Raw genomic sequence first — 26173 nt, 5'->3', positions numbered from 1 at the left:
ATAGAGGGCACTTTGAAGGACAAAATATGTAGCACTTCAATACGAGATAGGGACCTCAACTCTGCCATTGATGGTGGTGTTGAGGAGTTGCTTTCGGGTCGTCTATACTCTATAGTTGGCAAAGCTTGCCAAAAATATACCTCAAGGTCTTTATATAAATTAGAATGAGAAAGGAATGATTAGTTGAAAGGAAAAGTTCATGTCCCAGGACAGGCCAACAATGATCACATTTTTCTTGGATTTGGCAATGTTGAAGCAATGCACGATAATATATTGTTGACAGCCTCTGAAGCCTTGGTTGGAGCCTAAAAGAATAATGCTGCCTGGGAGATCAAGTGGCTCCTCTCCAAGAACAGTACCTAATCCCATCTTGAGGACAAGGATGCTCCAAGAGAAAAGAAATGATATGGACCTATGTTATTATTGTTATTATTATTATTATCATCATCATCATAATCATTTACGTATAGGAAAATATCTTTTTATTATTGTTATAGATTAGTTATTGTCAATGATTAGAATTATGTAGTGGTGGTTGTTTATTTCGTGCAATTGTGGTCAAATGAGTATATAAGTATGTGGTAGAATAAGTATACAAGTCTATTTATTTTATAATGAAAATATGAATGAATGAAATTTATTCCGAATTAAACTATATCTTTATCTCTTTCTCTTCTATCTATTTTTCTCTTTTTTTCCAACCTAAAACTACTGTTTACCGTCTCGTAGAAAGGAAAACGTATCAAAGTTGCTACTGAATATATTGTTTACCTGAACAACTTAATTGTTGCTAAAATAAAATGGATAATTTCTTTGCAAATAACACAATACCATGTTCTTTTTGATATGGACAAGACAATTTCTGCTTTAGTAATTTCGCTAGGCAATGGACAGCTAATCATGACCATTTTATTCTAATATCTACAAACTAAACCTTCATATATTGAAAAAATAAAAATTAAAAAATAAAAAAAATCGAGTTACAAATGGTTCCCAAAACTGAAAATGTCACGGAAAAAAGTGTTGTTTGTACCCTTTTTAGACATACAGTGTGAAAGATAACGTAAAACAGGTGTATTTCTTAAAACTAGAAATTGAAATTTTCCATTTGCCCAACACTTGGCCAACAACAGTGTGTGGCTACTTTTAATTAGTCAATCCATAAACCAGCAGAAACCATCCATTTCAAGCAGGAATCCTCAGCTCCTCCTGCTTTCTCCAACTGAAAATTAACAAAAATCAAACACAAATTGTCAAGTAGGAAAGCACTAAAATGCGACCTCTTTCACGAAACTGAAACATTCGTGAATCATTGTACTCTAGCCTAAACTATTCTATGGTTTCCATGAAGCAAATTAGTCAGGTAGAGAAAAAGAGTACCTCTTAATATAGTAGTAGAAGAAGTCAGCATAAAGAACAGTCCGAACCAGTACTGAAATCCATGATGTGTTTCGGCAGCATTCAAAAATGACCCATTAGTTAATAACATCCTGGAAATTACTTGAGGGTGGTAAAGAAAGAACTTATGTATCCATCGAATTCTGTGGAGCTCGGTGAAGAAAAGATAGATCCAATTGAGAAGATATAAGGCACGATATGCCCAAGTAATATTACCAAACAAAAGTATCACCACAGACATTATCAAAACAACAAATCAATAACCCCAAAGAGAAGGAGCATCCCAATGCCATAAGTTCCTTGTATTTTTTATGATTGTCAGCAATGAAACAGAGCAAGAATTTTGAACTTGTTCTTCCCAAAATTTGAATCAAATCAAACAAATTATCTCGGTTAGTAAAAGTAAAAGGTTTTCACTTTGAGGGATATGAACATTCAATTGTCGCAGAAAAGAATAGTGTCCTCGAGCATTTAAAGTAACTGGAGAGAAGTTGACGTTCATTTTTCTTTTCTGAAAGACTGGCTTCTATAAATGCTTATATTGACATAAAGTAGAATGGTATTCAGAATACCCAGAATAAAAATGTAACAGTCAAAAGCTATCCATGTATAAAAAATTGTTCAAATATTTTGCAAAAACACTATGTATGCATTAAATACCAAGATTCAAATTGTCAATTCACCTTCACATATTTGAAATTAAGTAAGACAAAACATATATAAAGTACCAACAAAAGGGAAATTGTCTAGCATACTGAGAAAGAAAACATAGTTTACAATTAAGTTGTCAATGTTGGATGACATTTGCAGCAATACCAATTGTGGTAAGATTAATATAGCCTCCAGATACATTGAGAATGTCCATACAACCTATGAAAAGAGGACAGGTTACCATCAGAGTTTAAAAGATAGTAATGTTTAAAAGCATGCAAGAACAAGATAGTAATGTTTAAAAGTATCTTGATCTTTGTTGTATGTCTGCTTCACTACCACTTTATGAAATCTCATGTACCAGACTATAGCGACTGAAGTTCCGATAAAGAACAACTTCATCAAAAGGTTGTAGAAGGAGTAGTACTTTGTGAACAAGTCAATGTACCTAGTGAGGAACACCATGACATACATTTCTTGAGTTTTAAGTGAAACTCCTGGGGCAAGTGAAAGTATTGTCATTTGACATAAAGTATTGTCATTTGTCATACTTTAATAGAAGGGAAAAGAACCTGGCTGTCACAGATAATATGGATTGTATTTTTCCATTTTACTACCAGAAAACTAAGGTTTCAGTAACTTTTGAAACCACATATATATCTTAACTGGCCTTTTCAAACTGTAGCAAATATAAAAGAAATTAAATGACAAATGGCACTTCCATGGGAATTGAATCTCCAGGACCAATTTACCTCCATCTTAGGTCACAGGAATTGGAATTATGTTATTATTGAACCAGCATATTATATATTTTCAGTCTGGGGAGTTTCGTAAATTCTTTCAATTTGTAGAAGAGAATACACACGATTTCTTACATACACAAAGGACAGCAACGTTGAAAAAAAAACAATAAAAGAACTGCCTATTTCATATATTCTGTCAAGCAATAATTCTTCTGGATGGAAGGGACATCATTGTAAGTGATGAACCTGAAAACACAATATTTGGATAAAAGGAATTTCACATCATATGTGCAAAATTAGTAAATAGCAACTGATCATTTAAGCTTCCATTCCCTCTAAGAGGTTACCAAAAACCCCTGCTACGACTTGGAATGGTTTTCAATATTCATATCAGTCAGCTTTCAGCTCAACTACCAGACGAACGAATACTTCCTAATTGTATTATTTTTCACATGATTCTAAATTCACTTATACATTATAAAAAATTTAAAAAATAAAAATAAAAAATAAAAAATCAGAGCATGGTCAAAACACGAAAGTGGAACAATCTAACCAAAACTGAGCATTGGCAAAACACAAAAAGTGGAACAATTTAACTAAAACTGGGCATAAGGAACAGGGAATGGAAAAAAGAGGATACAGTCAACTGAAAAAACATATATGTATAAATATATATATATATATATATTATATAATATGAAAGAAAGCAAAAAGCAACAAGCTTTATATATACTGATATTTGATTATTGTACCTGCAAAGGATCTGGTGGTGAGGATCTTGCGAAGCAGGACAAGTATACTGAGGAGGTGGGTCACGTACCCCGCCAATCTGAACAAGTCCCTGGTAGCGATTTTTTCCTTCTTTCTCTAACTTTTCTTTTCGGTATGGGTTTTCTTTCTTCTTTAGCTTTTCTTTTCTTTCTTCTCTGTTCTTGTTTCCTGGTTTAAACTTTGCATTTGAGCCTCAAGACCCAGACCCAAGAAATCTTTCATATAACAAACCAACAGCACCTGGAAGAAGAGTACTTGATTTTAAGGTTGACTATAAATAATTGTATTTTCACTGGCCTTCATGGCGCGTGAGTCATTGACTTTGGGAAACATCAGTCCTGACATGTTATTGACCACACATCGCGGCACGTGGACATATCAACTCGTGTGATTTCTTTGGAATCATGAATTTGGCATATAATAATCAAATTTGAATTCCGGTCTTTATCCGACAAAGCTATTTTTTTTTTTTTTTTTTTTTTTTTTTTTTTGCAATTTTCCATGAGAACTGTACCACATTTTCCGCCATTTTGTTTCTGCCATTGCCAATTACATACAAACCTATTCTTATATTTGTATCCTATACTTAGAAATAATATCGAACAACTAAAAAAATTATGATCATGGCAAAAGGTAAAATTAAGTTTTTTTTTTTTCCCCCTAATTCTTAATTCTATTTCTTTTGGGAACACGGCCAGGCATCTCAGGTACGTCTGGTCAGGGTTCAGTTGGTGGTGTGGCAAGTGATAATGTGAGCCTTCATCAGGCCAGGCTTCAAGCTGCTGCTGCAGCTGCCACAATATATGAGAAATCTTATGTTTATCACTCTGCAAACACCTTCGTGTGGTAAGCACTTGTGCTTTAATGGATGGCATGCTTAATTTTTTTCTCTTGGCATTATATCTACTGTATGGAGTCAGGACACTGGATATTTGAGTTGCATGCAGCATGTTGAGCTTACTTGTGTCACGAAAAAGCTGTGACATCACATGCTTACTCTCTCAAAGTATAAATGATGACCCTAAAACATATTCTTTATTGTAAGTACATATTCTTAGTTTGCAAACTATTTATAAGTTGGAAAGCTTTAAAATGTATAAGAAACTTGGAACTAGTCAATAAGTGAAGCACAGCCAATACTTTTCCCTTCGGATTTGAGTCTAAACTTTTCTTCCTAACTTCAGTATTAAAAGCTTAGGTTTTTCTGGTTGGGCTGTTTTGCTATCACAACTGGCATGGCCTCTGTGGATCTGTAACATGGCATGGAAAGTGATAATGAACATCTTACCAAATTCCTCCTTCGCAGGTTCCCTGGGTATGCTGTACTTCCTCAGACACAAATAACTTTGGCCAACTCTGCCAGCAATGAATCTGGTGAACAATCACAACAACAGTTTGTACGCCCTGGTGAACCTGCAAACTTGTCCACACCTCAATTTCCACAATACATTTTGGTTCCTTTTTAGACATCCAAGTCTAAATTGACCAGCGAAGAGAAGTTGAACAGTGATCCAAAAGTATCAGATACTCGGATGCTCAAAAATAGCTACTTCAACACCAGATTTAGGTATAACAAATCTTCATCTTGGGGCACCTAAAATTTGTGGTTTATTAATCAATCCGTAACTGTATATTCATATGTGAACCTCTGCCGTGTTATAAAAAATGTGTAAGCCAACAACTGAGTATCTAAACAAGTTGCAGTCATCAGTTTTAATGGGAAAAGTTTTTGTATCACCTGTGATTGAGTATGGGTTTATAAATATGTGCATTGCTTATATTCTTTGTGGCTTCTTGGCCACCCATCCCCGATGCAAGATTATATGCATCTACAGAAGCCGAAGCATGTTTATTTGCACTCGTGTAGAGATTTTTCCAAGTGCGATCAATAGGTTACAGAAACTAATAGTAAAAATAGATGGACAGAATGACGGAATAAAAACTTTAATTCTTCAATCTAGTGCTGGCATGTTAATGAAAGTTTGATTCAGTTGGTTCTTGCCCTTTTCCTTTAGCTTTATGTGATTTAATAATCCTTTAGCTTTATGTGATTTGATAATGCATATTATTCTACAGATCCTGCAAAATCAGCTCCAACTTTTACAAAGGTCTAAAACGGAGCAAAGCTGGGAAATGGATCCTACAAAATCATTAGACAGCAAAGAAAGGGCACTGCATCTTCATCATCAAATGCTTCAGTCTGGATAGACAGCAAAAAGAGAGGCTCAAAATGAAAATGCTAATGTCGAATGTATGGAGCAGTTCCATTAGAGAGTGTAAAATTCTGTTACGTAAAGAAAGTAGTATATGCAATGACTTGATTATTTTATTAACACTAGGAGTAAATATATACAAGTTACATGATAAGAACAAACAACATATAACTACTGATATGAACACCAGTAAGGATAGGAATACTATCAAGATAAGTATTTGACTCTAACTAAACTACTACCACTAACTTCAAGAGATCAACACAAATCTAAACACTTAGCTCATGAGTGGCTGTATCAGTGACTCTAACATACCCCCTCAAACTAGACAAGGAAGGTTTCAGGTTCAGTTTGTCTCTGAGAACCAGAAAACAAGCTGTTGGAAGCACCTTAGTAAGTATGTCTGCAACCTGATCAGTACTAGGAACAAAATTGACTTGTAGCATCTGTTGGAGCACTTTATCACGAACAAAGTGCACATCGATCTCAATATGCTTTGTGCGAGCATGGAAAACCGGATCGGATGCCAAAGAGCGAGCACTCAGATTGTCACACCAAAGGATAGGAGGGCGAGGCACGGGAACACATAATTCACAAAGTAAAGATTCAATCTAGATAAGCTCGGCTACCCCATGAGCTAAAGCACAATATTCAGATTCCGTGCTGGAACGTGCAACAACCTTTTGATTGCGTGAAGACCAAGAAACCAAGTTGTCTCCAAAGTAGATACAGTAACCCCCCGTAGACCGTCTATCATCAACGGTAGAGGCCCAGTCAGCATCAGTGTATCCATAAAGGGAAGAATGCAGAGAAGGTCGAAGGTGAAGCCCCAGCTGGAGAGTTCCTTTCAAGTAATGCAAAACACGTTTGCAGGCAGCCCAATGAATTTCGGTTGGGTGCTGCAAAAATTGGCTCAGTTTGTTCACTATGAAGGCTAATTCAGGCCTAGTAAGCAGCAGATATTGTAAGGTACCAATGGTGCTATGATAGAGCAATTTATCAGCAAAGGGAGCCCCAATATCCTTACCACGCTGAATAGAAGTGGAAGCGGGAGTCGGACTTGTCTTGCATTCAAGCATGTTAGTTTTGACAAGAAACTCACGGATATATTTTGCTTGAGACAAATATAACCAGGTAGAGTTTCGATAAACTTCAATCCCTAAGAAGAAAGATAAAAGGCCTAAGTCTTTAAGAGAAAACAATGAATGGAGCCGACTAATAAACCTGTTAATCCCATTGGAGTCACTGCCGGTGATAATGATGTCATCAACATAGATGAGAACCCAAAGGACCAGACCGGATTTGGTGAAGATAAAAAGAGAGGAGTCCATTTTAGATCGGACAAAACCCTATTGAGTGAGAGTAAGCCGTAACTAATCATACCAAGCACGAGGGGCATGATGCAAACCATACAACGATTTGTGAAGCTTACAGACATGTGTCGGCTTGGATGGATCTAGAAAGCCATCATGTTGCTGCATGTACACATTCTCACGCAAGTGACCATTTAAAAAGGCGTTGTCTATGTCTAGTTGCCATATATCCCAGCCACGAGAGACTGCTAGAGACAAAATGACTCGAATGGTGGAGGGCTTAACAACCGGGCTGAACGTTTCTTTGAAATCTATCCCGGGATGCTGATGGAATCCCTTGGCAACAAGCCTAGCTTTGTACTGATTTATGGTACCGTTCGGATTCCGCTTAATTTTAAAAACCCATTTGCTACCAATAATGTTCATGTCAGCTGTCGATGGAACGAGGGTCCAAGTTTGATTACGGTGCAATGCACCAAGTTCATCGTGCATAGCTTAGACCCATTCCGGATGAGACGAAGCCTGTTTGGTTGTTGTAGGTTCATATAAATCAAGGTCACTAAGCTTTTGATGAAGAAAAACTTTCTTCTTGGAAATTCCAGCCTTAAATTGTGTGAGCATCTAATGAGATGGCCTTGCTGGTGAAGAAGATGGTAAAGCAGCAAATGGAACAGCATCAGATTGACTGGCTTTGGAGGCATCAGTTGTGGAACCAGCCTTCAACCGTGTGATCATATGATGAGATGGCCTTGCTGGTGGAGAAGATGGTAAAGTAGCAGATGGGACGACATCAGATTGACTGGCTTTGAAGGCATCAGTTTTGGAACCAGTTGGAGATGGTGGCATGACTGATCGAACTAAACATCGGGAGAGGATGCCAGGTGTCGGGGTCCAAGACTCCAGAGAGGAGATGCATGGTTGACCTAGGATGGAAGAAGAAACATGCTGCCTGATACCAGGCTGATCGTGTCCAGGGGAGGCAAGAGGCGGAGGTGATTCTGTCACGTTGAGTGGAGACTCATGTTGTGAAAAGGAAGTATCCGATGAGGAGGACCCACAATGGCACCCAAGAGATGGATGTGGCTGACTATCTGTAGAACAAGAAAGCACAAAATTTTGACAAATAAAGGGATTAAGAGGCATAAATGTCAGGACCCGTTTAAAATTCCTCACCGGAATCCTAGACAAGCCCTGATCCTAGGGAAACATCACCGAACATTCCAACGGAAAATCCAGCAGCATCTCCGCTAAGGGTAGGACTTACCACAAAATTCTCTGCGCATAAAACACACTCGAATAAACACCATCTTATTCCTCCCACCTTACTACAATTTGTTTCCACAAATTTACAGTACTTCAAAATAATAACAGGGAATCAGTAAGCAATTAAACAAATATCTGTCCAATCCGTATACAGAGCGTTATACAAATAAATATAACTTTAATACAATGACAGATAAAGAAGCAATACAAGATGGAGAGGAAAAAGCTTCTCTTGGACTTTCAGCAATGAACCAAGACGTCGAGTTTGCCCCCAACAATCAACGTCAACTAACTTGGACCTAAAGGAACGGAATTTAAAAATATGAGATGCTAATCATCTCAGTGAGTAACCCAATCTACTATACAATAATAATAATAATAAAAGGATAAATAAGTTAGTTAATTGATTAATAAGAAATAAGTAAATAAATAATAGGTAGTTAAAAATAATATTTTCCCTCAAAACCCTCACGATTCACTCAGTTGGAAAAATTCCCTTTTTAAAACATTTTCGCAAAACCCAATCTTTTATGCCTCAAAAATCAAGGAATAATTAATTTAATAAAAATTTAAATAATCCAAATACAAATAAAATATAATATAATAAATTTAGAATACTTGCATTAAAGAAATATAACATAAAAGTGAAATTCAATATATAATTCATAAAATTTGATTTAATAAAGCAAAATAAACAGTGTCAAAAATATAATTTAAATAATTACAAACAATCATGTAAAATAAGTGGTAGAAAAATACTATAATATTCATTTTGAAACATTCAGCCAATCTATATAATATTTTTATAGCAAGATGCATTCTAAAAATATTAATTTAAAATAAGTGACATAAAATATGAATAAATACATTTTAGAAAATACTAATTGGAAATAGGTGATAAAACAAATTAAATATATTTAATTTAAATGCTGCTTTAAAACTTTAGGATTTAAAATTTATATCTGAAAAATGATACTTGTCGCACCACACTATCTACCAGTGACGCCCTATGATACCCAGCGTCCCGAGCACCATCTGGCGGGAGGTTAAAGAGAGAAACTTGCATAAGATCGCTTTGGTGTCCCGACAGCGCCGCTGCTTAAACCGTCAACCCAACCATGGAGGGGGGCGGCTTATGGCAAATATCAAACTTGCCTGCCCTCGGTCCGATGGCAACTCACGGGAGACATTATAACTTGCGCGCTCATCCATATATACAGTACAGAACACCAGTAGTGTATGAGTGCGTCTAAAACAAATAACTAAGTTTTTTATTAAAATACCAAATTTTTCCTAAATTCACCGTAGGAATTATACCATTTTTCAAATTTACATTCCCACATTTTTTCTTTAATCCTCATCATAAATCCATCACTTTAAAATCCATCAATTTCACCATAACTATATCAATTCCATAATATTTAAATGCATAAAAATATTTTTGAAGCATAATACTTTTAAAACAAATATTTTTCTTCAAACCCTTAAAATCAAGCTGTACCAAAAATGATATTAAAAACTATATCAAATCCGAATGCAATTAAATTCATATAAATCACCATCATAACGCCAACATTAAACTTAACAATAATTTAAATCAAACTTTAAACCATGAATCTTAAGTCCCAAAATATATTTTTGCACCAAAACACATTAAAAAAATTTATCATAAATTGGCAATGTTATTCTATATAGAAATTCTCTTAATATCAAATACATAAAACCTATTTCTCAAATATTTAATTATGAAATACTCCAAAAATGAAATTTAATAATAATTAACAAAATCCCAAATGCATATAATCCTTAGAACCAAAATATTTTATAATGCACAAATATTTAATTCCAATCAATTTTGGCATCAAAATTCCAAATATAAATTTACTAAATAATTAACATATGAAATATAATTTCCAAATATATAATCAACACAAAATATATACAATTTACCAACCCAAAAAAATTTTGAAAGTGAGTCACTCACCTCAAGCATGCAATCCAACCAAGATCCTCCAAAGGATCAATTCTACGACTCACACGTGCTCCTAAAACAACAATATTATACAGGATCAAATAAATTAATATTTTACTTCTCGGAGATCGGACCCGAGGTGGCCGGAATCTCGTCGGAAAGCTCTCGGATTTTAGATCCTCGATTCTCACAATCCGTTAAGAATTGAGGAAAGTGGACACTGGATTTGGGTTCAGGGGGTCGGAATTAGTGGGAAAGGATGGGTGAGGTGATCGGAAACTCACCAGAATTGGGTTTTCCGGTGAGCCGCCGTGGTCATCGGAATCTGCCACCGCCGACGGCGCGTCCGGTGGCCACTGGCAGTGAAACTTGGTGAAGTGGTAGATGTGGTGATGGATAACTCAACGGAACCGGCGGTGAGGTAAAAGAGGTCTGGTTTGGGAGATGTCGGCGAGAGAAGGGAATCGACCACTCACCGGAAAATGCCCCGATCCGGGCGCATCGCCGGCGATCTGGCCATGATTTTTAGCTAGCCGGCCCGTTTTCAGGTGGGCTTCAAGCTAGGGTGGCGCGTGTGGCTTAAAAGTGATCGGACGACCGTCAACGGTGGTGGCCGATGGTGGTGGCTTTTCTCCCCCCCCCCCCTCTCTCTCTCTCCTCCCCTCTTTCTCTCTCTTCCCCCCGGCTCATGTGTTTTTGTCAAAATAAAAACCACATGTGGGTGACATTGTTCACTCATGGGATTGGCTGAAAATACGACACATGGCACACACTGTTCACTCAAATCAAAATATATTAAGATATTACAGTATTTGGAAAACTTTGCATGTCCATAACTTTCAAACCACATGTCCAAATCAGACGTACTGCTAGTCTATGAACTCGTATTGACGAGTACTTCACAACCATGCATAAGTTAAAGCTCAACTTTGTATGAACAAAAAGTCAACTCCGGCACCCCTTGGACAGTTTGGACCTCAACTTGTTTTGCTCATAACTTTCAATCTGTAGCTCCGTTTTCAACGTGCTACTAGTCTATGGACTCGTGACAATGTGTACTTCATAACGGGACCTCGGTCAATGTGAAATTCCACCAGAAGTAAAAAGTCAACATTTAACCCCTTCTCGGTCAACGACGATCAAACCCGGTCAACCTTCGTCAAATTTTAGAAATTTTCGATATACTTCGGAACGGGGTGTTACATAAAAATAGAAGAGGTTGAGTTAGAAGAAAATTCCTTGTTGCATAAGCTGCTGTAGGGAAAACATGACTCATTGAAGACCACATTCGGGGTAATATAGATTTTCCTTGTTTGTAAACTATGGCACCTATAACCTTTATGAGTGGAACTATATCCTATAAATACACATCTTTCTGAATGGTAGGAAAATTTATGATGTTGATATGGCCGAATATAAGGAAAACATTCACAGCCGAAGCACTTTAGGAACGAAAAATTAAATTTTTTCTTAAATAATTTTTGAAGTGGTGATTTATTTTCCAAGACTACCGTAGGAAGTCGATTTATTAAATAAACGACTAAAGAACAAGCATTCCACCAATCTTTAAGCGGTAAGGAACTGTGAGCTAAAAGAGATAGGGCGGTTTCAATTATGTGCTGATGTTTCCTTTCCACTTTACCATTCTGATTGTGGGTATGGGGACATGGGTGCTGAAAGGCTGTACAAAAATTTTTTAAAATAGGAGCCAATGATCTATATTCACCTCCCCAGTCAAATTGAAAGGTTTTTATTTTTGTTTGAAAAAGGTTTTCAACCAAGGTTTTAAATTCCAAAAAAAAATTTGGTATTTCAGATTTTAATTTTAAAGGGAAAATCCATGAAAACCTCGAATAGTTATCTTCAAAGAGTACATAATACCTGTATACTTCAGTAGAAAGAACAGGAACAGGTCCCCAAACATCAGAAAGAATTAAATCAAGAGGATATTTACTTTTTGTATGAGAATGAGATGCAAAAAGTCTATGCGATTTGCCCAATGGGCAAATGGAACAAAAATTGTCTTTATTTGAAATAAAACTTTTTTTACTGTCATCAGCAACAATTTTCTTAGAAAGAGATGGATGTCTAAGACGAAAATGCCACAATTTATTTCTAAAAAATTCTGAATAGAAAGAACTAAAATTAACACTTGCACAACAAGCTGAAGCAAGTGCTTTATTAAATCTAGGTAAAAAAAAATCTGATAAAGTCCATCTCTAAGGGTTCCTTCTAGTAGGAGCTTCCTCATAGCCAGATCCTTCACAAATATAGAATGAGCGTTAAACTCAACAATAACATTATTATCACGAGTTAATCTTGCAATGCTTAAAAGATTTTTCTTAATTTTTGGGACATGCAACATGCAATCTAGTTTAATATTTTTAGAACCAGTATTTAAAACAGAAGAGCCAGTAGAGAGGATATCCAAACCTTGACCGCTGCCCACAATTACTTTATCCATGCCTCCATAGTCCATTTTCTAATGCAAATTTGATGGATCAACAGTAACATGATTAGTTGTACCACTGTCCATTAACCATTCAGGATTAGCTACAATGTCAGGACTGGTGTAGTAGGCAGATGATCTACTGTTTTTGTGTTGTGGAGCTTGAAAATCCTTGTCAAACCTATAGTAACAGTCAGGAGCAATATGACCTGGTTGTCGGCATAACTGACAGAAGACTCGGGATCCAAAATCGCAACCCCTTCCACGGCCTTGTCCACCTCGGTTTGAGAATGCTCCACCACGACCAAAACTGGTCTGATCAGGTTTTTTGCTTGTTCTCTCAACAACATGGACAGCAGGTTGTATGACTGGTGTGGCACTTGAAATCCGCATCTCTTGGCTTAATAAAAGTGCCTGCACTTCCTCTACTTCTAAAGGCAGACTATGTGAATAATATTTGCTATGATGGCATCATATTCATGGGGCAAACCTTGTAGGAGATGCATAATGAAATCTTCAGTGCTAAGACTATAACCGGCCATATTGAGATTATCCGATATTTCTTTCATCTTCATGTAATATTGGGTGATGGCCATTGATTCTTTCTTTGTGGATTGAAGTTGTAACTTCAACTGATTCTTGCACGTGACTAGTTTCCAAACAATCTGCCTATCGAATTCATAGCTCAAAACATGTATTAGTATGGGATAATTGAATCCGTACCTCTATGGAAATCAAAGACCGAATCCATGCGAAAAGAGCCTGATCTAACAGTCTCCACAGCAAGAATTCTGGATTTGGAACTTGTCTCGATGACCCTAAGTCCTTTGATTCTTCAATGATTAATGTTGGTGGTGTCTTGATAGCACCTGTTACAAAGCCTTCTAGATTGCTGCCAACAATAGCTGGGTAAATCTGAGATTTCCAAACTAAATAATTATCTTTTTAAGCTTGAAAGGAAAAGGATAGTTTGGTAGGGAAACTTCATTTAGTTGAGCTATTTCAGAAGAAACTATAGAAATGATTGCCATGATGTTTGTCTTACAACTCTAATACCATGTAAACTTTTGTTACGTAAAGAAAGTAGCATATGCAATGACTTGATTATTTTATTAACACTAGCAGTAAATGTATACAAGTTACATGATAAGAACAAACAACATATAACTACTGATATGAACACTAGTAAGGATAGGAATACTATCAAGATAAGTATTTGACTCTAACTAAATTTCTACCACTAACTTCAAGAGATCAACACAAATCTAAACACTTAGCCCGTGAGTGGCTGTATCAGTGCCTCTAACAGAGAGTTTCTTTTCTTTTCCTATCTTGTAGTTTAAAGATTAAAATTTCTTAGGTGTAAATACTTATATGTAAAAACAAAAAGGTTAGGTCAAGTCCCAATATTCTAAAAGAACCTAGTATTCACTGAATCAAAGAAACGTCGTATGTTTGGAGTTGTACATACTTTCAAATCCTTAGTCAGACCATCGTCCAAAGCAATTTCATTACATATACCCCGACTTTATATACAGTTCAAAGATGATTACCAATTGTCCTTTGCTTCAAAAATCCACCTTAAAACAGCTTAATTACCGAGACCCACCATTCTGAACTTGCTCTTCTTCCCAGTATGTGGAACCAAAAGCATTACTTGTTGAACTCCTTTTCGTCGTTGTGGTAGGAGGTACAATATTACACGTTTTATATGCTTGCCAACAATTAATGCTCCATTTTCTTTTTCTTTTTGCGAGGCTGGTGGAAAGACTCCTTTTGACATTTTGTTTAAAAATTGATGTATATCTGCAGCCAGATTTCGAATTCTTGTGGCTTAGATATGGCATTGTATTTTGCCATTATTGCAATATTAAAATATAGCATAGATAAATTTGTTGTGCTCTCTAATAATACACTGTAAAAAATATCAATTACATTTTTATTATCAAATTTAGCACAAAAAATGTAATTGATATTTTTTTTTTATTGTGGACTACGTTATAATAAAATCTGTGAAATCTATATCATTAAATAATATATTTTTTAATTTTAATTTTTGTAAGTTTTAAACTTTGAAAGGATGATATTCAATCCAACAATTTTTCTTTCACCATTTTTACACATGCTATTTTAGAAATAGCAAAATTTAACATTGACAGTTATCATTAAAAGGGTATGCCAAAATTTTAAAATATCAATAACAAAATAGTATTTATTATTGAAGATGTTTTTATATAAACAAATTAATTGATTGAATTTCACAAATCCCTAAATACATGCCCACAAAAAAAAAAAAAAAAAAAAAAAAACAACGACAATGTTACTATATTGGCAATAACCAATAAATATAATCAAAACTTTGTCTCTGCAGATGAAAATAAGCATGGTATTTGTGCGCTCTAAATATATTTTGATATCCCTGCAGATATATAATATGTATAATTTAACTTGAATATAGTACATGTGTATGAATATTTTTTCTTTTTTTTTTTTTTGTGAAAACATGTGTATGAATATATATATATATATATATATATATTTTTTTTTTTTTTTTTGCTTGCAACATGGATATGAATATTATGGATGCTAGTGGCCCGTAAAATGATGAATTGTGATGGTATTTTTTTGCGTGACTTATTTCGACACTTCTGAAACATTTTCCACGTAAGCCATCCTATCGATCCATCCATCACTTTGGTCGGTGAGTTTGAAAAGTTGAAATGGACTTGAAAAGTCAATGGACTGGCTGGAGAGGGTTTAAAACCCTTACTTCAAGGCAGGCCATATCATTGGCAAATCGCGTGACTATATATTTAATAGATGTTTGTATAGATTTATACGCTGAGGACTGACCAATAATATTAGTTAACTTTTGTTCTTATAATAATTTATGCTTGATTTAGTAAGTTTAAACTTAATCACAGAGTCAGACGTATAAACCTGGCTAATTCCCAATTTTTTTATATACAATCACAATTCGAAATAAAGTGTGATTAATTAAGTGAAATTTAATGAAAAGATGGTTCGATATCAAATTGGAAAAGTAGGAATTTGCACGAGTTTGAAGGAATATAGAAACGTGCACTCATATCATAGCACCGATCGTGATGGCTTGTTAAATTTATTTACTTATTTTGGAATTATCTGAAACACCAATTTACCGATAAAATTAGGTAAATATTATTGCATGCCTTCCTGTCGTTCTGTCTATTTAAGTCTTCATCAAATCATTAAACCTAACGCAGAGTTCTTTTCTTATTAACTAAAAGAAACTCCTAGCCTGATCATGAAGCCTTTACTTAGATTCCAAGTTTTAGGGGTACTAGTTGTACTAGGCATCCTCCATTGCCAAGCTTCGGTTCGCCGACATGCTTTTGTGGTAAATTAGTTCTCATCAACTCTTTCTTTTTTTGGCAAAAATATAATCTATTTTCTCACCATGTTTCAATTATTTTTCATGCATGGAAAGTATATCTCTGAGCCCCAAACTTCTTAACCCAATTTCACCTCTCAGCTCGAGATAAATATATACAAGCCATTGCAAGCACACCTGAACCACTAATATGTGCTTTATGTAGCTAGCTGGAATGTATATATACACATCCCCAAGTCGATTTATATACACATGCATAGTCTGAACGATACACATTTGTATTCATTTTGGTTGTATAGGTTAAAGAAGCCCCTTACACAAGATTGTGCAGCACGAAGAACATATTGACAGTGAATGGCCAATTTCCTGGACCAACGCTTTACGCTCGAAAAGGAGATACCATCATCGTCGATGTTCACAACAAGGGCAACCGTAACATTACAATCCACTGGTATATATATATATATATATACACACACACGCTTATGACTATTTTTGTTTCAGTTTTTTGTGTGTTTAGGAGGGAAAAATAAGCTGTCATGATTATATAATGTTTCAGGCATGGAGTGAAACAACCAAGGAATCCATGGTCAGATGGTCCAGAGTATATTACGCAGTGTCCAATTCAACCAGGAGCCAAGTTCAGCCAAAAGATTATATTATCCACGGAAGAAGGCACCCTGTGGTGGCATGCGCACAGTGAGTGGGACAGAGCTACCGTCTATGGAGCTCTTGTCGTATATCCTAAGAAAGGAACCCACTATCCCTTCTCTAAACCCCATGCAGAATTCCCCCTCATATTAGGTACTGCAAAAACAGTATCAAAATCTTAAATATAATATGTACATATTGTCTTTCTGTACAAACGAATAGAAATGCCAGACTAAATCATATTTTCTCATGAAAATGTGTGTTGAATAATAATAATGAATGTGGAAAATCTCAATTTTTGCAGGAGAGTGGTGGAAGGAAGATATAGAGAAGCTTTACACTGAGTCTCTCAAATTCGGAGGAGACCCCAACATTTCAGACGCTTTAACCATCAATGGCCAACCTGGTGATCTCTATCCCTGCTCAAAACCAGGTCATTACTGTAATTGACATGTATGCATATGGTAGCTCTCTGAAAATGCTGTAACTAAATATTATTTAAACAATGTTGATTAATTTGCAGATACATTCAAGCTAATGGTTGAGCACGGCAAGACTTATCTCCTCCGTCTAATAAACTCCGGCATCCAAGATATTCTCTTCTTCTCCATCGCCAACCACAGCCTCACCATTGTGGGATCAGATGCAAGCTACACCAAACCATTCGTCACAAACTACATAGCAATATCCCCCGGTCAAACCATTGACTTCTTGTTGACGGCCGATCAAGATCCCGACCACCACTACTACATGGGTGCCAAAGTCTACGCTGCAGCTCCCAACCCATTCGACAACACAACCACCACTGCTCTTCTCCATTATGGCAACTTCACTCCCTCCAATTGTCCTCCATTTTCCCCCTATCTCCCTCCCTATAACGACACCAATTCGTCGGTGAGCTTCACAGGGAGACTCAGAAGCTTAGCCGATGACAGCCACTCTGCTGTGGATGTCCCATTGAACATAACCGACAGTTTATTTTTCACTCTTTCCATCAACACGTTTCCTTGCCACCAAAACGATTCGTGTCAAGGCCCAAATGGCTCTCGCTTAGCTGCTAGCGTGAACAACGTGAGCTTTGTCACTCCCACGGTGAAAAACATATTGCAAGCTTACTATTACCATGCCAATGGTGTTTTCGGAGACAGGTTTCCCGACTTTCCGGAGACCGTTTTCGATTTCACGGCCGCGGATCTTCCTTTGTACTTGGAGACACCGAAATCTGGGACGGAGGTTAAGGTACTGGAGTATAATTCGACGGTTGAGATCGTGTTCCAAGGGACCAATTTGGTGGCGGGGGACTATCATCCAATGCATCTTCATGGGTACAGTTTCTACGTGGTTGGTTGGGGATTTGGAAATTTCGACAAGGATAAAGACCCTTTGAATTATAACCTTGTCGACCCTCCGCTCCAAAACACTATTGCCGTCCCTATAAATGGCTGGACCACCGTCAGATTCAAGGCTGGCAATCCCGGTGCGCCACGATAGTACTATTCTTTTAATTCCCTTTTTTGGTATATATGTATAATGATTTTTAATTAATAAAGATTTTTTTTTTTTTTTATAAATATGTATAGGAGTATGGTTCATGCACTGCCACTTGGACAGGCATATGTCATGGGGTATGACAATGGCGTTCATAGTGAAGAATGGGAAATCCCCAGATGATCAGATTTTACCACCACCTCCGGACATGCCTCCATGTTGAACAAATACTCTGCTACTGATAATGATGATATCATCACAAACTCACCATTTATATTATGATTTATTATTAATTTATTCCTTTGATTTCATCCAAATAAAAATGATTTGATGTATTGTTTGTGATTTCTAAGGTTATGGCACTTCGAACCATGTTCAAGTTGCTACTGAATGTATTGTTTGACAAAGTGTAGTTGTAACAACTATTTCACGGTTATGTAAGATATGTATGTATTTTTCAGTTAAGCTTACCTTGTTATACATCGTTGTCTTTATCCATATATCACTTGTATATATACAGATTGGTTTGATAATAAGAGAAGCTTTTCCCTTTTGACAAAACATTTATGCGGTATGAGAGCAAACTTACTCCATTGAGCTTTCTTTTTCTTCTTCCTTTCAATGCTATGTCAAATCCAACCACACCGGTCTCTAAAGAGTCCATTGTTGCTGAACCTTTACCCATTAGTAATGAGCCAATGTTTACCAATCGTACATTGGTAGTTATCAATGTTGCTATATTAGCCCCATTAAAGCTTACTGAAACAACGTTTTTTTTTTTTTTTTTTTTTTTTTTTGGGTTGGAAAAGCAGTTTGATGCTCTTCTAGTAGGTTATGACCTATACGGATTTATTGATGGGACAATCTCCTATCCCTGACCAACTCTATTTGATAAGTCTTCTAATCCAGATTGCCTCTTTTAGGTTCATCAGAACTCCTTATTTTTTGGAGCTCTTCTTGCTTCCTTATCACCAAAAATCCATCGATTTGTATCAAGAGCAGATATAATGAAGGAGACTTGGCAAAAACTAGCATTAGCTTTTGACAAACCCTCACAATCATGTGTTCTTCATTTGAGAGTTCGGCTTATCAAGGCTTTAGGCTCACAACCAGTTTTGGAATAGCTAAATGATGTGAAAAAAGCAGCTAATGAACTTACCTTGATTGATCAACCCGTGATAGATGATGACATCACACTATGCATAATGGTTTATCCTTTGAATTTGAAAATGTTTTTGCTCCTATTCATTCTAAAGATAATCTTATCAGGTTTGAAGGGTTGTGTGAAAAACTTGCTAAGCATTCCATCTGCATCAAAAGACATGAAATAAAACTCCTTGACTTTCCTATTATTGCCCATACAGCACTTCAATTCTTCATCCTCTTCCTCTAACTCAAGAAATCTACCTCCTTGCTCTCATTCCCATCGATCCAACTCTTCTTCTTCTGGTGGGTACAAAGGCTATTGTCAGTTGTGTTCCCAACAAGGACATCCAGTTCGTTTTTGTTCCTTACTAAAGCAGCAATGGACCTTCATGCCACAGCAATAGCAGCTGTCACCTATGCCTCAAAATTTCTCTCCCCAAGCCTTTCACACAAGTTCAATCTTAAGGCCAAACTCCTTAAAATCAAAATCATTCTCAACCTTAGCTCCTTAATTCTGAAGCCTCTCATCATGTAGCATAAGATCTTCAGACTCTTTCACTTCATTTTGGATGTGACAATACTGATGAAATAGCTATCGACAATGGTACAAAGCTTTCAATTACTCATATTCGCTCCACAACTTTACCTTTAAAATCTCATACTTTTAATCTATCCAATGTTCTTTATATTCCTCAAATGACCCATAATTTACTTTATGTTTTAGAATTCTGTAAAAATAATAATGCTTCTATTGAGTTCTTACCTTCTTGCTTTCTTGTGAAGGATCTCAAGATGGGTTCAATACTTCTCATAGGTCCATTTAATAGTGGAGTGTATAAATGCCCAACAGTGGTTCCATCTTCTCCTATTGCTTACTCGTTTACTTTACATCACACTTCAAGATTGGCATCACAGGCATGCTCATCTGTCTAATAAAGTTTTACATCATATCGTGTCTAAACATTATCTTCTAGCTTCATACAAACTAACTGAAGCAGTTATACAGTTTACCACGTCCGAAAAAGAAGTTACAGCGGGCTTGTTCTTGTTTTGTTAAGTTGTTAGGCTTAGTAATGTGTCAGTTAAGTAAGAAGTAGTGTGTTTTTTTCTGGTATATAATATACCAAAACGATAAAGGAATGTATTATTCTATCTTTGAATCTTTGAATAATACAAAATTTCTTCTCAATTTTCTCATCTTTTCTTTCATTTTCTCGCACTTTCCTGCACTTCTTTGTTCTTGTTTTTCTTACATGGTATCAAAGCACGCTTTTATGGCTTCCTCGAAGTACATGTTTCTGCTTGTTTCACCTTTTTCTAGCACAATTATGAAATTAGATGAAGATAATTTCATCCTTTGGAAATCACAAATTATTCCATCCCTCAGAGGACATGATCTTGAGAACTTCATACTTTCAAGAGGCCCAATGTTGACGAAGAATACAGATCCAGAAATTGAGAAATCTGAAGGTGTTGTTGACGGTGAAGAGGAACTTAATTACTGGATTAAGCAAGATCAGCTTCTACTTGGTTGGATTCGAGCTGCCATTTCTCGAGAGGTTCTTCGTCACTTGGTTGGACTTCAAACTACATTAAATGTGTGGAAGACTTTGGAAACTAGATACGTTTCTTACTCCATATCTCAAATTCTAAGCCGTCGATCTCAGCTTCAATCTACCAAGAAAGGAGACATGAGTATCAATGATTTTTGGCTTAAGATGAAAACAATTGCTGATAATCTTGAAGCAGCAGGTGAAGTTGTTCATGAAACTGATTTTGCTTTTTACATTCTTGGGGGATTTGGTCTAGAATTTGATTCTGTTTCAGATAATCTTAATTCTAGGTTAGATTCTATCTATCTAACAGAGGTACGTTCATGATTACTAGCCTATGAGAGTAAACTCGAAGAGTACAATGCTGCTATTACTATAAACATTGGCAGTAATCATTATGCAAATATTACTGTGTGTCTGCTGGATTTGGTATGAGATGTGTGCTTGGTCAGTCCTCTACTACTAATTCAGAAAATGTCTCTGTTAATCCTACTGGTCTTTCTGTGAGCTCTTTAGAGTCTCTGAACTTCAATGCTGCTAATTCAAATGGTCTGAATAGTCGTTCTGTTGATAATTCTATGAGACATGAAAAATTTCCCTCAACACTGGTTTTCATTTTGCTAATAATTACCAGTCTTACAATCCCAATTCTCAACATTTTGTTCATGCAGCTAGAGCCAGTAGAGGGTATAATGGAGGATATAAGAATTGAGGAAGAAGTTATTTTGGCCGGGTAGAGGTAATAGACCAATCTGTTAAGTCTGTGGTTCAATGGGACATGTAGGTGCTGTTTGTTACTATAGATATACTCAACCTTTTCAACAGCCCTCTCCAATGTTGCAAGGATCTAGTCCTAGAAGTTTTCTAGCTGCCATGCAATCTAGTTTTCCTATTAATTCTATTTCGGCTTTGCCATATACTCCTAATTTGTTCCAACTTCAACCTCAGCCAGGTTTTCAAGGCCAATTTGGTCATGGCTCTCAGATGATGGTTGGCAATTTTGGTCATTCTGGAACTCAAGTTGTTCCTCCAGTTCCATCAATGTATTCTAATGCTTTGGTTTCATCTAGAAATTTTATGCAAAATGGTTCCCATCTGTCAAGTTTTTAGCCAAATAGTGTGGTTGGTCAGAACGTGCTTGGACAGCATGGTTTTGGTCAATTTCCTACTTCACATATGCCAGTAAATTTGGCAAGCTATATTGTGCCTTCCACCTTAACTAACAATCAAAATCCTACTGCTAATGTTGTTTCTGCTTCTTTATAGAAAGATCCTTCTTGGTTCCTTGATAATGGAGCTACTAATCATGTCGTGGGTGATGGTGATAGTCTTTTAGAACAGATTGAATATCAAGGCAACAACAAGTTGGTTGTTGGAAATGGTCAAAACTTGGAGATTACTCATCTTAGTAATACTATTTTACCCTCACTATCTATGATGATTAAGCTGAATAATGTTCTAGTAGTTCCTTATATAGCAAAGAATTTTATTGAGTATTTCTCAGCTTACTCAAGATAATGAGTTAACTGCTGAATTTACTACTCAATGTTGTTTTATTAAGGACAAAAGGGATCAAATATAGCTTAAAGGAGTCTTACAAGAAGGCTTATACAAATTATATGCTCCTGCTGTTCAAAGACGATTGTTGACAGCTAATAATGTCTTTACTACTTGTAATAAGTGTCATAAGTGTAGAAATAATTGTTGTTGTCATGTTTTTGAAGCAAGTAGTAATCGTTCTTCCTCGTCTGTTGCTTCTGTAAGTACACCAGTCTTTGGTTCCGAATCTTCAAATGTTTCAGAATTTCTTTGTCAGCAAATTAGTGAACCAGATTTTTCTTTGTTTCATAGAAGGTTGGGACATCCTAATACTAAGGTGATGGATGAAGTATTAAAGAGTTGTAATAGAAAATTTGTTAATAAAGCTACATTTTTCTATGATGCATACCAGCTTGGGAAGAATCATTTGATTAATTTTCCAGTTTCTACTTCTAGAACTACTGCTCTTGTAGAAATTGTATATATTGATCTATGGGGACCTACTTCAGTTACTTCTAAAGAAGGCTACAAATATTATATTCAGTTTCTTGATGACTACTCCAGATTTGTTTGGATTTACACTCTTCGAGCTAAATCTAAAGCTTTAACAGTTTTGTAACACCCCGTCCCAAAGTACAACAGAAAATTTTCAACTTTGATCGTTGACCGTTGACTTTGACTTTGATCGTTGACCGAAGGGGTAAAAGTTGACTTTTTGACTTGGATGGAATTCTAGGTTAACTAAGGTACCATTACGAAGTACCCATTGGCACGAGTTCATAGACTAGTAGCACGTTGAAAACGGAGCTACGGTTTGAAAGTTATGAGCAAAACAAATTAAGGTCCAAACTGTCCAAGGGTACCTGAATTGACTTTTAATTCATGCAAAGTTGAGCTTTGACTCATGCATGGTTGTAAAGTGCTAGTCGATACGAGTCCGTAGACTAGCGGCACGTCCGATTTGGACATGTGGTTTGAAAGTTATGGACCTGTAGAGTTTTTCGAATACCGTATTATTTTAATATTATTTTTAAACGTGTAACAATGTGCCACATGTGACTTAATAAATGTGACCATGTGTCACCATGGTGAGATGCACATGTCAACCATGCTTAATACCATATTATTTTATTATTGTTATTTTATATAATAATATTATTTTTATTATTATTTAATTATTTTCTTTTTTTCATTTTTTTCTTTTCCCCACGTGGGAAAACACCTTTCTTTTCTTTCCTTTTCCTTTCTTTCCCTTCTCCTTCTTCCCCGAGCCCGTTAAGCACTAGCAAGGATTTTTTTTCTCTCTCTCTCCTTTGACTCTCTACCCCTCTCTCTTTGACCGATTGTTTTGGCCGGATTTCAGTGGCCGAACGGCCACACGTGCCGGCCAGGGAAGGAGCCCAGTCCCCGGCGACGTTGACCTCCAAATTTCTCGGCCAGAAGCCGCCGGACGCGCCCAGATCGGGCCGGTGAAGTCGGCGGCGGCGGGTTGAGTTTTTTCCGGCGATTCTCGCCATTTCCGGCCAGCCCAATCCAAATTAAACCTCCTTTCCCCCTATTTTGGGTCTTCTGATCCCATATATGGCCTCCAATTTTCAAAATTCGAAGCGGTTTGCGAGATACGAGGAATTGAATCTTCGGCCGAATATTTCCGGCCAAATTCCGGCCACCGCCGGTTAAATTGAACTCAATGGAGGTCGGTAATGTGATCCTCATCTCACAAGCTTTCCATAGACATATAATTTGTCAATTTTGGTTAACGTTTGTGTTAGACCCCCCGGGTACCAGGTATTATTTACCCGAATAAAATATTAATTTATTTGAGATGTGTACTGTTGTTGTTCTAGGAGCACGTGTGTGTCGTGGAATTGATCACATGGTGGATCGTGGTTTAATTGTGTGCTTAAGGTGAGTGACCCACCTTCAAAATTAATTTCAGGAATTAAATTTGTGAATTGAATATTTGAAATTTATATTCTATGTGTCAAATATTTAGTGGATTTATATGTGGAAATTTTGATGCCCATATTTGAATAAATTAAATCATATTTTGATTTTTGACAAATTATGGAAATTTGGATTTTATGGAAATTTGATATATAAAGGCATTGTGATTTTGATAATAATTGATTTATTGTGGAAATTATTGGTGGATTTATTTTGATTAAAGAAAATATGCATTATATAAATTTATGCAATGTGGAACTTATTTTGTGGCATTGAGGATTGTGGAATTCAATTATATATGAAATTCTTGTGGTTTTAATATTATTTTTTGGCATGATTTGATTTTTAAATATTTCAAGGAAAATATTTGTTTAAGTTGATGGCCTCAATTTTTATAATTTTGCCCATGGAATATTATGTGATTTAATTTATTATATTTCAGAAATATTTATGCCATTGGAAAAAAATTGAATATTTAAATTGGTGGATTTAAGAACTGGTGGATTTGAAAATTATGAAATTTATGCGATGAATTTATGACGATGATTATAAAGGAATTGTGCAAAAATTACGGGTTTAATTGGATGGGATAAACCCGGTATATTTATAGAAAATTTGAAATTTTGAGATGTATTGATTTATGATTTTTAGATGCACCATACACGTACTGGTGTTCTGTTTATATGTGACATGGTTAGTGTGCACACGGATGTGATTAGCGCGCGGGTGGGTGTGAGTAGTGCGCAGGTGATTTTATGGGGTTGTCCTGTGTTTGCCATCGGATGAGGATAGGCCGCCCCTCCATGGCCGGGACGCCTGTTTGCAGCGGCACGGTGGGACACCACACTACCGTATGCCGGTTTCTGTCTATAACCTCCTGTCTGGCGGTACCTTGGGACGCTAGGTACTGTTGGCGCCACTGGTATATAGTGGGTGCATCAAGTGATTTTAAGAACTGGAACTTTAAAATAAATATTTTGAAATTGCATTGGAATTAAGAATATAATTAATACTGTTTTTGGTATTTATTTGAATGGGAATTTTAAATTGATTTAATTTTCTCTTTACTTAATTATTCAATAAATTAATTTCTTTTTAATTATAAATTTGGAATGCTTGATTTATTATATTTTATTTGATATTTAGTTGAATAAATTGATTCCTTGGTTTTCGGGGATTATGAATAAAGGGTTTTGTGAAAATGTTTTAAAAAGGGAACTTTTCCAACCGAGAGAATCGTAAGGGTTTTGAGAGAAAATATTATTTCCAATTAATTATTATTTATCTACTTAATTATCGTGGTATTATAATTGTATAGTAGATAGGGTCACTCACTGAGATAATTACCATCTCATATTTTTAAATTCCGTTCCCCTAGGTCCAGGTTGGGTGACGTCGATCATCCGGGGCGAGCCTGACGTCTCAATTTATTGCCGAAAGTCCAAGGAGCATCTCCTTTCCTTTTTCCTCTCCATCCTGTATTACTTCTTTGTCGGTTATTGTATTAATTTCATATTTATTTGTATAATGCTCTGTATACTGTATTGAACATTTATGTATTAATTATGCACTGGATTACTGTTATTAATTTGGAGTGTTGCAAATTTGTGGAATTACATTGTAGTAATGTGGGAGGAATAAGGAGATGAATATAGAAGTGTGTTTTCTGTGCAGGAAATTTGTGGTAAGTCCAACTCTTAGGG

The 26173-nt window shown here is 36.1% G+C and overlaps 1 protein-coding gene and 1 pseudogene across 1 annotated transcript; one reads left to right on the top strand and one right to left on the bottom strand.

The window, feature by feature from the left end:
- Positions 1-1008: 1008 nt before the first annotated feature.
- On the bottom strand, positions 1009-4092 carry LOC107414865 (ER lumen protein-retaining receptor-like; annotated as a pseudogene).
- An 11903-nt stretch (positions 4093-15995) lies between these two features.
- Positions 15996-18750, top strand: LOC107414863 (laccase-15). Its single transcript, XM_048471034.2, has 6 exons — positions 15996-16152; positions 16446-16597; positions 16706-16950; positions 17102-17230; positions 17321-18274; positions 18378-18750. Exons 1-6 carry the CDS (start codon positions 16060-16062, stop codon positions 18506-18508), a joined length of 1704 nt encoding a protein of 567 aa, XP_048326991.1. The 5' UTR covers positions 15996-16059; the 3' UTR covers positions 18509-18750.
- Positions 18751-26173: the final 7423 nt, after the last annotated feature.

This window comes from Ziziphus jujuba, chromosome 8 (genome assembly GCF_031755915.1).
Source record: "Ziziphus jujuba cultivar Dongzao chromosome 8, ASM3175591v1".
Lineage (NCBI taxonomy): Eukaryota > Viridiplantae > Streptophyta > Magnoliopsida > Rosales > Rhamnaceae > Ziziphus > Ziziphus jujuba.
Note: the sequence above shows the minus strand (reverse complement) of the source record. Positions and strands in the feature narration are given on the sequence as shown.

What these genes read in the sequence shown, in the direction of transcription:
- LOC107414863 (XM_048471034.2), top strand. Translation starts at nt 16,060, where the DNA reads ATGAAGCCTTTACTTAGATTCCAAGTTTTAGGGGTACTAGTTGTACTA. An exon ending in CGTAACATTACAATCCACTG is followed by an intron (nt 16,598 to 16,705) that starts GTATATATATAT and finishes ATAATGTTTCAG; the next exon opens with GCATGGAGTGAAACAACCAA. An exon ending in ATTCAAGGCTGGCAATCCCG is followed by an intron (nt 18,275 to 18,377) that starts GTGCGCCACGAT and finishes AAATATGTATAG; the next exon opens with GAGTATGGTTCATGCACTGC.